Raw genomic sequence first — 18,738 nt, forward strand, 5'->3', positions numbered from 1 at the left:
ATGTGGCAGTTGTCTTTGGTGAGGTGTCAAGACGCAAGCTTACGTGGTGTTAGGGTTGCACATTTTCAAATTGGGTTTTATTACAAATTGGGGATAAAAGGTTTTGGGGGTCATTCGTTCGAGATTAGGGCACGTCTGTGTGCGAGAAAGAAGACAGAGGATGCAGTGATCGCGGGAAGACGGAGCAGTGGTGGGGTAAATAACGAAAACCAAAAAGCGACTTTCGAAGGTGCGTTTATGGTAGGTTTTGTTCTGTGTTTCGTTGCTTTCAGTGTGGTCCCCCCAGAAGTTTTGATTTATTTTATGGTTTGTCTGTGTTGTGTGCCCCATTGTCAGTGCATTTGTTCGAGATTAGGGCATGTCCGTGTGCGAGAAAGAAGACAGAGGCAGGCATTGATCGCGGGAAGACGGAGCAGTAGTGGTTCGCGGTTGGCGAGTTCTTCTTCGTTGTCAGTGGTTGTCTCTGTTTGGGGTTTGCTCTTTTGGGTTCGCTGTTTGGGGTTGGTAATGTCTTCGAATCACGGTTGTTCGTCTTGCTCATGGGGGAGCTGTCGTGGTGGTTTATCCAGAGGATTGGTTGGAAGCCAAATATGCCGCTGTGGGGAGGCTGCTGTGTTGAGAGTGGCAAAAACAATTAAGAACGAGGGGAAACAATTCTGGGGCTGCCCTAACTACAAGCGGACAAGAAATGAAGAACTTCAAGGATGCAATTTCTTTAAATGGCTTAGTGAAGATTGCGTAGATGATACTGTTAGTACTATTGCAAGGCAAAGGAGGAAGATTAATAGTCTGGAGAAATGTGTTAGGGAATGTCAAAAAAGGGAGAAGATGTTAATAACAATGATATGTTTTCTGGGATTGATTAATATCATTGTTGTATGTTTTTTGTTTAAAAGTCCATGATGTGTTCTGTTAGATAGTTTATGTGAAGAGCACTTTGGACAAATTGTAATATGATGTTATCAAATGAAGGTCAAATTTGAATTCAAGCTTCTGAAATTATGGTTTGAAATTACATTTAGTTTGATATGTACAACATAAAATGAGGAAGTGGTGTGTAACTGGCAATAAAATGAGGAAGTGGCTTCTGTAATCCAAAAAGAAATATCTGTATACAATTATGCAGTTCCAAAAAGAAAAAGATTGAAAGTGGTTGATGGATAATGACAGTTCCAATTTTGCAGTTCCAATTCCGGACGACCGTCCTCTTCTCCTTGCTGGATCCACTTCTGAGCGTCCGCTTCTGAAGGACGAGCGTCCTATGACAGGACGAGCGTTCTCTTCTACCTGGCTGGGACGGGCGTCCATTTCTACGTGGCTAGGACGAGCGTCCGCTCGTGCTTGTACTCTTGGACGAGCGTCCATTTCTACGTGGCTGGGACGAGCGTCCGCTCGTGCTTGTACTCTTGGACGAGCGTCCATTTCTACGTGGCTGGGACGAGCGTCCGCTCGTGCTTGTACTCTTGGACGAGCGTCCATTTCTACGTGGCTGGGACGAGCGTCCGCTCGTGCTTCTACTCTTGGACGAGCGTCCACTTATCCTGGCAAGCGTTCTGAGCGAGTGGGCGATCGTCCGCTGAGAGTCTTCTCTGGACGAGCGTCCTCTCGTGGTGGGCGAGCGCCCAATTTGGTAGATTTGGTACGAAAATTGGTAGATATTAAACAAAGTGGAATTACAAAGTGGTGGGCGAGCGTTCACATTCATAATTACATCATAATGAAATTACAAAGTGGAATTCAAATCCACGTCTGACAGTTTACCAAGCAGATGTCTGTGATTACAAAAAACATGTCTGTGATTACAAAATATATGTTTGTCATTACAAAATAGCCATCACTTAAGCTAAACATACTGTCAGTCCTAAATCAGTTTTAAACTTGTGTTGTAGATGGCTGAGTATGTTCCAAAACGCATTGAGTAAGTTGACTTGGTCCAGTAGTTGGCTGACTTTGTTCAGGTTGGGTTGCAGGTTGCTCACTTGATTGATATTGAGTTTGGTGTGCTGGAGGAGCTTCTGGACAACTATTTCTTGTATGACCAACCTGTCTACATATCGAACATCTCTTACGAGTTCCATTTTGCTTCAGTTGTGTGCCATCCTTCTTTAGCTCCCAAGCCTCTAGCCTTCTCTTCTTCTTTGGTCTACCAGGCAACACTCTTTTAGTTGGAGGCAAAACATCAGGCTGAGAAGTTTGTTCCCATAGCTGAGGACCATTGACAGGGTAGATGATTGGAATGTATGTTTCTTGGTAGGTTGACTTTGTAAACCAATGTGGCACGTAGTCTTCTCCATATTGATGAATGTCATGGCAGCTAGTGCATGACAACATGGGATAGCTGTTAAACTCCACTTTCTGCAACTGCATTCCAGTTTATCTATGTCAACGACATACTTGTCACTCATCATTGAAATGTGTCTGACCTCAAAAATATTCTCTCCAGACCAACTGCAAATTTTTAAAAGACAAATCAGTGTTTGTAGTAAAAAAATTGCATACATAAAGAAGTGAAATGGTAATGTGGTCATGTCAACATACCTAGGTAACCAGTATTTAGTCAACAGCAGTTCCTTGTCAAATCTTTTCTTAATCTTTGGACAAATACTACCTTCATATGTACTTATTTTGTTTCTATTTGTTGCCCATCTCTTCATGAGGTACAGACGAATGTCTTCCATCATTGTGATGATGGGCTTACCTCTTGCATGTAAAATTACACTATTAAATGCTTCAGACATATTATTCACTAAGGTGTCACAAATAGCATTACTTGTAAACCTTGACCGTGACCAAAATCTACTTCCACAAATAACAATTGCAAAATATCAGCTATGAAAACAAACAACAATTAATAGGACCAATGACATTTAAAGGCATGTGGATTGGCATACCTTGGTGGGATGGCTAATAAGTATTTAAAGGCGTCTGGATTCACCCCTTTAATTTCTCTCATCACTGCTTCCCATGTTTGAGGGTGTGTTGATGCTGCTGCCTTCCATAGTAGACGTTTTAGAATCTGGCCAGGAAACCTCTTCCTGAAATTAGCATAGATGTGCCTCACACAAAACCTTTGCTCCACACCAGGGAGAAGTTCTTGTAAGGCTGGTAAAAGTCCCTATTCACATGAAGCTATACAAGTTAAAATAAAACACATTAAGGTTTAAAACATTAAAAAATATGGCAATGGTAATAAGTTACTAACTTTTTGTTGATCTGACATAAATGTGATGGTTGAAGAAATCTCCACACCACCAAGATCATCAATGAGAAAATGTAGAAACCAACTCCAAGAGTCCTTATTCTCCACTTCCACAACAGCATATGCCAAAGGACACATTTGGTCATTCCCATCTCTTGCTACTGCAGTTAACAACTCACCTCCAAATTTTCCTTTTAAGAAACAACCATCCAAACCTATAATCTTCCTACATGACACGAAGCTGTCCTTACAGGCCTTCAAACACACATATAGTCTCTTGAAAATTGGAGTGTCCTCATTAGGTTGAACATGAACTTTCACAGTTGAACCAGGATTTGACCGAAGCAACTCATTGGCATAGTCATACACTCTTCTATATTGTTCTTTAAAATCACCTTCTATATGTTTGGATGCCATTGCTTTTGCCCTACAGGTTGTGGACTGTGAAACACCAATGTTCCACTTCTTAGAAACTTTGTTATGGAGGTTATACAGATTAATATTTGGATTCTCTTTCATAGTCTTCTCTAACCTCCCACTCAACCATTTTGAAGTCATTAGACGGATGTTAAATTCTCTACTGCAAGTGTGGTTGTCTACTATTTTCCTTAGCTGCCATGTGTTTTCAGCAGCCTTATATGCACAATATGCATTCCAAGGACATTTCCCTTTTGCCCCACAACATCTGACACGCACTCTTCTTTTGTCATTTTTATAAACTTTTAATTTTCTACCATTCTCTACTCCATAGGATCTTATAGCTTCTGTAAAATCTTTTTTGTCACTGAAGTACGTGCCCACTTCCCATTTATATTGTTCCATAGTTTTGGGCATTGTAAAAACACCAAAATCCCCATAGTCATCCCTGTCATCATCTGTGTTATCACTTTCCACAACACTCTTCAAACTGTCGGATTCCCAATCACTGTCAGATAAACCCCTAGGTCCACCAAATTCAACTTCATTAGTACCTTCAAATACATCATCTTCGGACCCATTCCAACTGCTAACATCATACTCATCAGACTGGACGTCTACATCAGACTGGACGTCTACATTCACCCCATTTCCCTCACCCTCTACCTCAACCTCTGCCTCCACACCAACATCCTCTACCTCAACCTCTGCCTCCACACCAACATCCTCTACTGCATCCTCCACACCAACATCCTCTACATCCTCTACCATACCCTCTATATCACCCAGTACATCAACCTCAACTTCTACCATTACTGGATCAACTTCTGATTCAGGTTCACCCACTGCCTCAACATCTGCTACACCAATCTCTATCTGAACTTCCTTTTCAGCACTCTCTCTCTCAACTTGTCCTTCAACACTAGGTCTATCAACTTGCAAATCAGCACTCTCTCTCTCAACTTCTCCTTCAGAACAGTATTCCAACTGCAGAAGATACTCAGGTTCACACACCCTATGTATAACATAAAGGTGAGCTTCACCATTCAACATAGCAATATTGATCAGATGACAAGCACCCTTGTCATCTAATAAAGGTTCCAAACAATCTTCTAATACAGGACCACGACCCAATGAATACCATAAGTCCTTTACATTCCTATAACCCATCTCCTTTAGAATGCTTAATATTTCAAAATAACTTCATCGATCAGGGTCTATTTTTATAATTGTGGTTTGACCATAGTGATATCCAAATGTCCCATTATTCTCAAATTTCCCCCCATGGTGAAACACGACTTCAATGTGTGAGTTGGCCATATTATCTAATATAAAATTGGTCAGAGTTAGTTAATCTATGCTTAACCCTTAACCCAAATGATATCTAAGCAAAAAACAAAGCATAAACATACTATTGTACAGACCATAAACAACTCAAACAAAACAAAACCACATTTATGACATTAAATAAAGCAAATGACACAACACAGTACCACACACTATGAAGGGGGACCACAACGACAACGTCGCAACAGAAACAAAGCAAATGCACTGTAAATGGGGCACACAACACAGACAAACCATTAAAAAAATCAAAACTTCTGGGGGGACCACACTGAAAGCAACGAAATACATAACAAAACCTACCATAAACGCACCTTCGAAAGTCGCTTTTCGTTTTTCGTTATTTACCCCACCAATGGTCGTCCACTCACAAATGCTCTGTCTAAAACTTCGTACGAGTTCCACAAATAACAGCGTGCCTCTGTCTTCTTTCTCGCACACGGACGTGCCCTAATCTCGAACGAATGACCCCCAAAACCTTTTATCCCCAATTTGTAATAAAACCCAATTTGAAAATGTGCAACCCTAACACCACGTAAGCTTGCGTCTTGACACCTCACCAAAGACAACTGCCACATCATCAGCCCACTAACTCCGTTTCCTTCTATTTAACGGAAGGGACTCATTAGACTCAAATAATTACAAGTAAGGATCCATTCCACTCACATTTCTAGAAAGGGACTAACTTGAGATTTCTGAACCAAAGTGGGGACAAAATTGGGTATTATGCCTAAAAATTATCTATTAAATTTTTATTTTCATTTTAGTGTTGGTTTTTTTATTTTAAAAATAAAATTGAAATTAAATAAATAAGTATAATTGAATGACGAGGTTTAAATTATTTTTTTGACTAGTTTTAAAAAGTTGAATAAATTGTTAATTTTGAAATTTAATAATATAAATTTAAAGATCATTTGAAAACAACGAAAGCTATGGCTATACAATTAAAATGGGCAATTTTTAGAATTGAAAAATCTAACACGTTGTTATAAAATCAAACACCCGAAAGTCAAGATTATGTGAATGTTCACTTCAACCCACGAAACCCTATTTACATAAAAAAGGAAAACATGAAAGATAGAAAAAATGTACCTTTTGGCAAGACTTTATTTTCTCATGATCTGTAGTAAAGGCAAAAGAGAATTTCTATGGACATAAAAGAAAAGATAGAAAGTGGTTTCTTTATACTAACTCAATCTAACAGTTCTACAATGAAGTTTGAACTTACCTTATATATTATAATTTAACTTTATTTTTAATGAATGATTTTTAATAAAAAATTAGTAAAAAAAGAACAAGACTTGATGATAACGATTTTCTAATACTAATATTAATACGTAACATAAAAAAATAACTAATACTTATCAGTTTACTCGTTATAAATTAGTTATTCAAATTATGTCATAATTTTTTATTTTATTTTGAATCCAAATGTTTTCAATAGTTACTATAATTGAAATAAAAAAAGGTTAAACTTAGTTGTTCTTATTTTTGTGGGTTTTTCTCAGTTCAATTTTTGTTTTATTAGAATTTTCAATTTGATCCTAAAAAGTGTTAATTTGAATCAATTGGACTCCTGCCGTTAAATTGGATTAACGGAGTTAAGTTTTTAATGAGGTGAGAGATTGAGGTGGCAAATTTTTTAAACGTGACATGCTAAAACCTTTATATGTGGCATTTCTTAAAAGATTAGATTTTAATAATAGGGTTTCTCAAATGAGATTTAATAATAGAATTTCAGGTAAGTCGATTTTGCCCTCACCGATGCTTCTTCTTCCGGTGAATCACCACTTCCAACGGATCCTCCACGCGCCAATCACATCGCGGCTTGGTGCGATCTGGTGAAGACCCTCACTCTCTAGGGATGCGATCTGGTGCGACCAGGTGCAGATAATGGGTCTGGTACTCCAGATTAAGGGGAAGGATCCCAAACTCACGCTTAGCTCGCTGCATAGAAACGCCATAGCCAGGAACTTCACCAAAGAGGTGCAACCTCAACCTGACGACGTCGTTTTCTGGGAGGAGGAGTTTCACACGCTCTGCACCCTCTCTGCCTACAAAGACAATGCCTTTCACCCCTGGGAAATCGCTTTCTCTCTCTTCAATGTTTGTCTCTCTTTCTCTCCCTCCCTCTCTATTTCGTGTTTTTTTCTCTGCTGCAATTTTAGAATTTTAGATTAATTTTGTTTTGGGGTTTTTTTTTTCATATCTCGTAAATTGATTTTTTATTTTATTTTAAAGAAGTGATTTTGTGGGTTGATTGGAAAGGGGTGTTTTTCTTTTTCCTTTTCTTGTTTTTGTGAATTATTATATAATTATAATTGTTCTTGTTGTTCCTTTAAATTTGATTTTAATTGGTTGGTTATGTGTTGCAGGGTTTGAATCAAAGGTCAAAGACTAAGGTTCCCATGGTAGGAATTGCGACTTTGAATCTGGCTGAATTTACATCTGTGGTTGATCAAAAGGATTTTGATTTAAACATTCCTATTACAGTTTCTGGTGGTGTTGCGGAGTCCTCTCCTTTACTTAATGTATGTCTATCATCCACGATGTTTTAGTTGATTCTGTCGAGAGACTGATGGTTGTTTTCTTAATCAACATTGTGCCTTTGTGTTTGTTGTTTTTGTGTTCATAGTGGTAGCTTTTGGTTGTTGCTTGCAGATATCGATTAGTTTGGTGGAATTAAGAGCGGCTCTAGAGAGCGTAGAAATAGTTCATAAATCAATAGTGCTCGTGCCTTCTTCACTCGTGGTTTAGCCAAGAGTACTACCTTGGTTGAGAAAGATAGCTTTCGACCTGCAACCGGAGGCACTGCTGGTCAGAAGCGTCGTCGGCCCGTTCCCTTTCTCTTTGAAAACAGGTTCACCAAATCGCGAGAAACACCGAACCGTGCATCTACTATTGGCGCTCCAACCACCATTTCCACTCTTCTTTACCCATTGCTTCCTTCTTCTCTTTCTGTTGTGTCTCTCTCTGTTGTTTCTCAGGCTGGGAAGAAGATTTCTGGATTGGATTTTTGGATGGTGCTTGTAATGGAGGATGATTTTTTTTTAGTCAAACATTTTTCACGTTAAACTTAAAAAATTACACATGTGAAATATAAATCTCTATAGGTAAATCAAACGTCATTGAAATTTTGATATTCTATTATTGCTTCAACTTTTGTATTTTTCTTTCAGAAATAAAACGCCCAATGACTAAAGCCCAACCAAGGTTCTTAACATTTTATTGGAAACCAATTTAGAAATAAATTAGTGAAGTGTATTTGAGTAATTCAATTATTAGTATCTTAAATTAATTCCAATAGTATATATAACCTTTTGAAAAATTTTGAATTTCTATGATATTACAAAATTAAATTATTTTTTAATATCATCATGAGGCTTTTTATAAAAACAAATAATGCTATCTTGAATTTTACTTATATATATATTGGAAAACGTGCACAACAATATTTGGAAAAGATTTCATGTTCACCTAAACATATGATTTTAAATGTCTACAGTAATATGATAATATTTTTTTAAGTTAGAAAAATATTATATTTACAAATTCTAAAATCATTATAAATAACATCAGTGAAACTCCAAGAAAATAATATTTTAGAAATAATGAGAATAATAAAATTTAATTATTTTAATATTAAATTATTTATTTGTAAAAGTAAACAAGTCTTATTATTTTAAAATGTATCATTTTTTTAAAATTTATTTTTTTGAGAGTTTTTTAAAATGTGTCATTTGCTTGACGATCAAGAGGTGACTATGAGATCACGACAGAATAATCTCTATTTCTATCCGATCAATTGGTGCAAATAAGTTTTTATCATTTTTTTTCGGTCTATGATCATATAGAAAAATCTATTTTTACATGTATCAAAAGTGTTTCTTCCTTTACTCTTGGTCAATTTGAGATTCTAAGGTTTGATTTTGATCACCAATTAGTGAGTTGTAAGTTTTTCGAGAATTTCTTATTATTTTAATGAGTTATATACACTTACATATTTTACAATTTCTTCTACTAATCATTCTATTACGTTATACATTTATTATCTTGCTATTATGTTTGTGCTGTATGGAAGAAGTTATTTGAATAAAAAAATTTAAAATTATGAAAATAAAATAAATAAACAATGTTTCTCGCAAAAAATCCTTTACTTTTAAAAAATCAATTACGTTTTTATAAACATTTAACAAAAAATTACCCAATCAATACGAATAACAAATTAATTATTAGAAACATAAATTTGAATATTATTTATAATGTTCTAAATTAATTACTTTGTAACTAATATTTTTATTTATAATTTATATTTATTTTAATTAAAGTAAGTTAAAAGTTTTTCTGTAACATTCTAATTTTAGTTGTTTACCATTAATAGAATAAGACGTTATGAAATTAATAAAACAAAATAAATTTGTCTCCATTTATATAGATATAGTAGTAATAAAGTTACCACCAATAATACAAATTGTAATATATTGACGAATCTCATCGAAAAGTTTTCTACATATTTATTTTTGACGAAAATGTTTATTGATAAACTAAATTATAAAATTTGTTGAAAAAATTTGTTAGTAAATTTAAATTTACTGATCAATTATGATCACTAATAATAATTTGTTGATAATTACAAAAATTCTTGTGATGTATGATCTCTGTTTAAAGAAAACAAAGCATGAAACAAAATTTGTTGGTTTGATGAATATCACTCAAAATGACAATCTAAATTTTTAGTTATCTTTAATATATATATATATATATATATATATATATATATATATATTTATTTATTTTTATTTATTTGTATTTTTTTGTAATACTCATTCTCGTAGTGTTACGTGAAAGTTTTTCATTTTATTTATTAAGAAAATGTTAATTTTGATTTATTTACATTAATCTCGTGAATTTATAAAAACATCCTTATAAATTTTTAGTAGATAAAATTTAAATAAAAATCTCGTCGTCAATTTTCTCTCTTGTCAATCATCGACATTCTTATCGTGTAACAACATGAGTTATACTATCATTGTACAAAAACAAATACAAACACAAACAAGTAGAGTGAACTGACATGTATGAGATAATTCATCCAATATGCATAAATATATTACTACACATAACAATAATTATATTATCATGCAATAATTATACTAGAGTTACTCATCACACCATACAATAGTCATACTAGCCTAAATCATCACATCATACAATGATCATGCTAGACACAACCATCTCATCATACAATAATCATACTAGACACACTTATCCTATAATAATCATGCCAAACACACTCATCTTATAATAATCATGCCAAACACACTCATCTGGATGAGACGCTGATGCGCGATCATGGGAGATTGTGAACTTGTGGTGGCCTTCACTACTCTTTACATATACACTTCCAATACAACACTTTATGTCATCCACAAGGTTAGTCCGTTTACACCTTTGCCCAAAACCGACACATAGATTATGACCTCTTGCCCCTCTCACCACATAATTCATTATTCTCTTCTTGAGACTAAATGGTTATTAGAGTACCAGGATAACCTCCAACAACATGACCCTCAACATCAATGTGCACTACAAAAAAAACATTTATTACCGACGATCAAAATCCGTCGGAAACGTCAAAAATTCGTCGATAATGGCATTTTCCGATGGATTACCGACGGGCCTAACAATTTAACGAATTTGTGACTGCCGAATATTAAACTGATTGATTAATTTTTTTATACCGTATTCCATCTTTCTTTGACAAATAAGACAGTAATCTTTGCCGTTTTCCCAAAATTTTACGTAAACCTCTTTGGGATGAATAGTCTTTTCGGTGCAATTCAAAATGTGAAGTAAGTCTTCGTATTCTATTGGTAAATTTGAATATTTGAAATTCAACCAATTCCGGTTTTTTTCCTTTTTTTTCTTGTGAAATAACAGGTATAAATGACTTTTTTACCATAAAAAAATAAAAGTTTTTCCTTCTCCTCAATTTTTATAGATATTTTTATTGATCAGTAATTATAATGACACTAATTTTTAATTTTTTGATATAAATCCGAAATCTAATTTTTTTTATAACTGAAATCAATCCAATTTAAATAGATAGAGTATAAAGGAGACTAGTTTGATACATTAAAAAAAAAGAGAATTTTGTTAATTCTTTTTTTTTATGTATACATCATTGAATTAAAATCACTCCCATACCAAAATCGGTAATAATGTTGTCGGTAATCTTTACCGACGACTTTTTATGGCCGTCGGTAAGTCCGTCGGTAAATATCTCGATCTGGTTCATCTTCTTCCTCTTTCCCCTTCGTCTGTTTTCTCGAATTTTAATTTTTTTTATCAAACTTTCTTCATTCGTAAACCAAAACAACAATCCAATTCATTCGAAAACCAAAATCAAAGACTAAAACTTAGGTTGTCCAATTGTTTTAGAAACCCTAAAATTAGGAAAAATCCTCAATTAGGTTTTGAGCATCCATGGCAGCAGTGACGAAGCTCTCCCATGGCAGCGGTGACTCTCTCCAACGACAGCAGTGGCGCTCTCCAAAGGCAACGGTGGCGCTCTCCAACGGCAGCGGTGACGTTCCGCGTGGTTCTCCCACGACAGTGGTGGAGTTCTCCTATGGCAGTGGTGACACTCCAACGGCAGCGGTGGCGCTCTCCAAAGGCAGCGATGGTGCTCTCCAACGGCAGCGGTGGCACTATCCAACGGCAGCGATGGCGCTCTCCAACGGCAGCGGTGGCGCTCTCCAACGGCAGCGGTGGCAGTATGGGAAGATGGTTGCACGAGAATGAAAATCGGTTGTAGAGAAGGAGAGAAATGTTCTTGAAAGAAGAAATGACGATTTGTGAGAGATGAAAATGTAGTCTTCTTCGCGTAGTGAGAGAGGAAAAATGGGCAGGAATTTTGCCGCTCTTTTTATCGAAGGCTTTACCGAAGGTTTTACCGACGGATTTTGATCTTCGGTAATTACCGAAGGTCAAAATCCGTCGGTAATCACTTTTTTTACATTCGTCGATAAAATCCGTCGGTAATGCATCTTTTACCAACGGAAATGATTCCGTCGATAAAGTTCCGTCGGTAATTCCATGTATTTTTGTAGTGGTGTACATTAATTTCTTACAACCACACAGTCTTTCCACGAGACCCTTGACCAATCTCACATCATATTCATATTCATTAACTTATTCCTCATGCAATACATATTTGATCCAAAATCATGTTCGTTTAGAATAATGTTCAAGTCATTGATACAATCAGACATACAAATCAATAAATACAATTACTCAAAATTTCACCCAATATAATCAAATATTATTAATAATTTAACCAGTTATAGTATTACGTGGGGTGATTATTCTCATTACAGCCTCTAATTAAAGATTTGACCGATCAAAGTAAATAACAACATGTTTAGAACTTACTGTAAAACTTTTAGTTCAATCCAACGGTTAATCAAGTGGGAATCTTAATTTTACCTAGCTGATTCCAACAACATAATTTAAGATGGAATTGAGTTTTCTAATAAACACGAAAATAATTTCTCTAAATATAGATATCTAATTAAAAATCCGAGCGGTCAATGTGATTAAATATGTCTTAGGAACTTCGTATTAAACTTTTAAGTTAAATTAATGGTTAACTAGTTTGAAATTGAAGTTTTACTAAAGTAGCTTAAAAGCAGAATTTAAGTGGATTTTCATATCTATCCAAAATGTGAAATTGATTACTCTAAGCACAGTCATCCAATTAAGAATTTGAGCTATCAAAATGATTTTACACATCTTATGGACCAAAGCGAGGATTAACGTTTTCACTGAGGAAACTTAAGGATAAAATTACAGTGTTAATCAGGTTATTAAAAAATGCACAATTTATTCCTTTAAGTGCAAATCTCTAATTAAAAATATGAACGGTCAAAAGGGGGTAAGATCCTTCAGAAATCATATATAAAAATTCCAGTTTAATCTAACAGTAAACTAAGGGTAATTAAAATTTTACTAAAGTAACCGTAAGACAGGAATAAAGTGGTGGTCAATTTACTCAAGATTGTGAAATCCATTTATTTAATTACATGCCTTAAATTAAAATTTGAACGGTCAAAGTGGATTAATATCTCAGGAATAATATATCAAAATTTAAGTTTAATCTAACGGTAAACGAAACAAAAATTAAGGTTTTACTGTGATAACTCCGAAAATGAAAAACTCAAAAAACATAATCAAGGAACCAAAACTCATACAAGTAGACACATAACTAACATTACTAGAATCCAACATGTTCATATCAGAATCATAAACTAAAATATACATCTATCATGTATCAAGAGAAGAGTTAGTTCCCCTACCTCAACTCCATAAGCTCCAACTCATCTACCCAATCTAAGTAGGTCTCCAAACATCTAGATCTAAACCGAATTTGTTTTGCTTCCCTACTCTGCATCCTTACTTCTCTCTATCTCGGACTAATCTCAACCTCACGTTCTCTCTTCAGGTTTTTTCGTAATATTTTCCTTCCTTATCATTAAGGGGAAAGTCAAGGTTTTATCCTTCAAATCCAGCAGCCTAAGAGTTGGACGTTTCTAAAAATAAGAAACCACTTTTCCTTAATCTAATCTTAATGTTTCCGTAATTACCTTCCCAAGTGCTGTGCATAATTTGTTTCATCTGATTACTAGAAGATAAGTTTGGTGTGAAGTCAAAACATAAAATTGGTACGCTGGAAAGAAAGTAACCGTAGGTGTGTGGGGGAAAGAATACAACTTTCATCATGGAAGAGAGGAAAGAAAGGTATTGAAAACAAGAGTTGGTTTCACACAAAATCTCTCCACGGCTAGAAGCAACAACAAGACCAATTTTTTACACCACCAAAGAAGAGAAATATCTATCATAATATTTTGGATTTCACAATATTTGCACACATGTGAAAAAGATTCAAGGTTTACTTTTCAAAGTTTGATTATATGTAAACCCTTATTTGAATGTATGTATTATAAAGTATATGTGCTTATCTTATATAAATATCCTAAATCATCTAGACTAAGATCATGAGAGGTATGTTTGGAAAGAAAATTTATTATAATATGGAACTTTTATATATATATATATATATATATATATATATATATATATATATATATATATATATATATATATATATATTGTCTTAAATTTACCTCACCTATTCAAATCATTATGTAAAGCTAAAAATTTAAAGTAAACATATGGGTCGGGTTGGGTATCGTGGAATATTTTTTCCTGATCCATATTCGATCATTTAAACTTGTTTTAATTTATCCAATGTTATCAGAATTCGTGCATAACCAACCGATCACTTATTTTTTTCATTAGGTTTGGTCAGATGCAATCGATCAAGGGCTTTTTGCTCATTTCTAGTATCTAATAATACATAACTAGTATGATTGCTTTTCAAATATACTATTTGATATCTCGTGTTGAATACTTTTTTATATACAAATTTATATTGTATATATATTTAATGAATGATTGAAAAAGTTAAATTGATAATAGTCATGGTGATTTAATATACAATTAGAATTATATATGTTATTATCTTTAGCTTTAGTTGTGGATAACTTTTCCTTTATAATTCATTTTGTGAAAATTTGGAGTGATTGATAACATAATGACTTTATTATATTTTAGATCACCTTATATACTATAGTTTCTTTCTGACACGTTTATAATTCCTTTAATGGATAAATAATACACTATGTAAAACATAGAAACAACTATATATAATTAATAAGTTAATATTAAACTGGAAATGTTTCAAGGAACAACGATATATAATTAATCAATTAATATAAAACTAGAAATATTTCAAGTATAAATAATTTAAATATTATTACGAAGCATATTTAAAATATTATATAAGTTTAATAAAATTTGATTAGAAGAACTAAATTTACATATTTTTAAATTAAAAAATTAAATTAAATTAAAATTTAGAAAAACAAATTTAATTTAAAAATAATGTATTTAACTCTTAATTTAATCACTAGTGTATATATATAAAAGAATATGTGTTAAAAAAAATTAAAAATCTTAATATAAATGGTTTCTCTTTCTTAATAATAATATATGAGATTAAATATTAAGACTTAGTTATATAATTTTTGTGATTTATTTATTTAGTTTTATCGTACTCGTATTTCTGTCTTCTCGTTCATGAGTTGTATATGAAATAAATACAAAACTGGGAATAGGAATGCAGTATTTGTTCCCACTAACCAGGTGTTTGAAGTAACGATTTACTTACCCACTCAGATGTGTTTTCGCTTATATTATTCTTTTCTATCTCTTAATCACATCCCACCACCAACATCTATCGCTTGTCTTTAATCTATCAAATCTAATTTTAAAAACACAAAAATCACATACACATGTAGCACTGTCGTGTAGTGATATTTTTTTATTTAGCCACTTTCTATAATGGAAAGAAATATAAACAACATAAAATAATAGAACAAAGTTACTTTCGAATATCCTGTAATTATTTTTACAAGTCGTCATGAATGACGCCATTGATTACATCTACAAAATGAAATTGTATCATACCGATACACTATGGAGGTTGTGATCCGAAAGTGGTTCGCTGATCGCCGACACATGACGTGGGTGCCATTGGTATTATCTTATTTTGGTAAGAGTCTGAAATCATATAATCCCATCTTACTATGTAACATGGAACCAACGACAACCAAAAATAAAAGAATAACGATAAAATGATACAGAATTATCTAACAATATAAAATAATAATAAAAAATGAATTTTTATAATTTAAAAAAATAAATAAATAAAGGAAGATGCTATCATGTAAAAAAATTATATTTTTTAAAATAAAACAAACCAACCATCTTTTTCCTTGTCCTTGCTATTATTATGTCTATGTCTATAGGAGTGGAGTGTTACGTGAAGTTTGGTTTAATTTTTAGTTAGAAATATATTTAGCCTAATTATAAAATGTACGTTCTCGTGTAAAAGGAAAAAAAAATATCAACTATTTTTCTTCTTTGGTTTTATTTGGATTGGTTGTAACAGTTTATATTTTTATTTAATATTTTTTTCATTCTTGAAATTAAAATAAACAACAATATATATACTACTCAAATTTTGATAAACGCATGGAATAAAGATTAATAAAATTATAGTATTAAATATTTGTATTATTAAAAGTTAAAATTATATATTTTTGTAGTATATCTGATAAATATAGAACAAAAAATTAATATTAACTCAAAAGAAGATAAAAATATAATAATACATCAATATAACTTATAGGACCAAGTTGAGACAGAAAACATAGAAACAATTTATATCAATAGTAAGATAAATTGTCAAATATATACATAATTATAAGTTGTAGGAAAGAAAATATCATCGATACATATCTTATTTTATAAATTTTTGTGAAATTAAATTAGATTTAAAATATTCTTGTTATTTGTTGAATTTTTTTAATCGCTACAAATATCTAATATTACATTCAAGTTATATATGTTTAAGGGGGAGAGAATGTGTTAGAAGTATTAGTGATGTAAATATTTCTTAAAAATTGATTAATTAGAGTTAAATTAAGTTTAAAATTCAACTCATAAATTTGTATTACAATATTTTTTATTTGTTTTACAAAATAAAGATATGTTCTTATCTTATGCAAATTGAATCAAGAGGAATTAAGAAACACATTTAATTAAATGTGTGAAAGTAGATTAAACAATTCAATAAATAGATTTATATTGATATATATATACATATATATATATATTATTGTTATTATTATTAAATTAATAATAATTAATAAAATATATCACCACAAAAAAATTATTAAAAAATAACTTATTTTAGAAATCAAAATAATTAATAATTAAAAATTATTTATATTTTAAATAATTTTTATTATGAATAAAAAAATTATAATTGATTTATGAATTAAAGTTTAAATTGATTTCTAATTTTAACTACTAAAATTTTATAGGTATTTATTATTATTAATTCTAAATTAGTTTCCAATACTAATTTAAGACACTATGCTTGGTAATTAAGACTTTAATAACTAAATACATGTATATGTTTTTTAAATGTTTGATAAAAGATTAATTGTAACATCTCGATTATATAGAAAACATATATAATAAAGACATCATCATGCATAATATAGGAAATCAGTCAGGAATAATTAGAATTACAGTCATCTTCAAAAGGTTTTCAGAATTTAAAACTTAACATACTAGAGTGTTTTGAAAGATAAAATGAACTAAGCAGTAACATTGTCTTCCTCCAAAGTCTGCTCCAGAGACACCTCATCTGCCTCTACTCACATTCAAGTGGATGATCATTGCAAAAGAAAGCATACCCAAGCAAACATAAACACACAAGCAAGGGTGAGCTAGATATACAAAAATCATGTTATACCAATCACACACAATATGCAATTAAAGGCAGATATATTAGACCACATAACATAACTTCTTACACTTTACACTTGACTCGTCCGGACTAGAATGATTGTCGAGCTATGGCGGGTTATGTCGTGGTGGTCTCTACTACTTTGCAAAGTCATTGCCAATGGGTTTCACCGTACCACACTCACGAGGTTAGTCCGTTATCACTCACCTTGGGTCATACTTGAAGCACCCAAGACTAGGACCTCCTACTACTCCTCACCACATGGATCAATCCTCTCTACTTGAGAATGAAAGACCATTGGAGCGTCAGAAAACTCCCAAAACTGAGCTACCATGCATTCATTCCAAACACTGAGGACACCACCATGAATCCTCACCTTGAGGCCATGGAATTACGTCCATTACACATAGGGCACCACCATGTGACCTCCCTTGAGATCCATGGAATTACGTCCATTAAACATACTTGTTACATTCAACCACCAAACATGTCTCATACATTCACATACTTTCAGTATAATAACATTACCACGAACATACTATGCATTTTAATCATTTCACACACTTAATTAAAACCAAAACAAGAGCAAAACAGCTTGAACCGATGATAGGTGTGAAATTTGCTTATATTTGTTGCTTAAATTGTCGTGCTGTTGAGTGAATTTAAGTGTTAATTCTCATGAAAAGTATATAATTGTTGATGTAAATATAGTTTTGATTGTTTAAGTGTGTTTTGATGCTTTTGTTTGCTTATTTCGGAGTAGAATAAGGATTGGATACTATCACAGACTTGGAGAGTGTCATTGGCCGAAGCCAGAAGGATCAAATAGCATGAACGAACGCTCGCCCAGTGAACAGACGTTCGTCGCCCAGCGAACGGACGTTCGTCGCCCAACGAGGACGCTCGTCCAGAGAGTGAACGTTCGTCGCCCAGCGAGGACGCTCGTCCAGCGAGTGAACGCTCGTCGCCCAGCGAACGCTCGTCCTTGTAGAATCACGAGAGAATGCTCGCCCAGTGAGATGTGGACGCTCGTCCAGCGACGGACGCTTAGTGGACGCTCGCCCAGCGAGAAGTGGACGCTCCTCCAGCGACGGACGCTTAGTGGACGCTCGCCTAGCGAGCTAGGACGCTCGCCCAGCAACGGACGCTCGCCCAGCGACGGACGCTCGCCCAGCGAACGTACGTTCGTCGCCCAGCGAAAAATCACTTACAGCCCTTCTCTTTAAAAACGCGATCCAGAGGCAGAAATGAGAGAGTCTGGAGGGGAGGAGATCAGAGGACGCTGCAGAGCTCGTGTCTAGGTGCTTCCATGGTGGAAAACCACCAATTTCCACCG

General features: G+C 33.5%; 1 protein-coding gene across 1 annotated transcript; it reads left to right on the forward strand.

Moving 5' to 3' along the window:
• Positions 1–6,853: 6,853 nt before the first annotated feature.
• Positions 6,854–7,717, forward strand: LOC128195174 (uncharacterized). Its single transcript, XM_052872169.1, has 3 exons — positions 6,854–7,066; positions 7,336–7,491; positions 7,622–7,717. The coding sequence occupies exons 1-3, from the start codon at positions 6,854–6,856 to the stop codon at positions 7,715–7,717; spliced, it is 465 nt and encodes a 154-aa protein (XP_052728129.1).
• The last annotated feature ends 11,021 nt before the right edge of the window (positions 7,718–18,738 follow it).

This window comes from Vigna angularis, chromosome 2, assembly GCF_016808095.1.
Source record: "Vigna angularis cultivar LongXiaoDou No.4 chromosome 2, ASM1680809v1, whole genome shotgun sequence".
In the NCBI taxonomy this organism is placed as follows: Eukaryota; Viridiplantae; Streptophyta; class Magnoliopsida; order Fabales; family Fabaceae; genus Vigna; species Vigna angularis.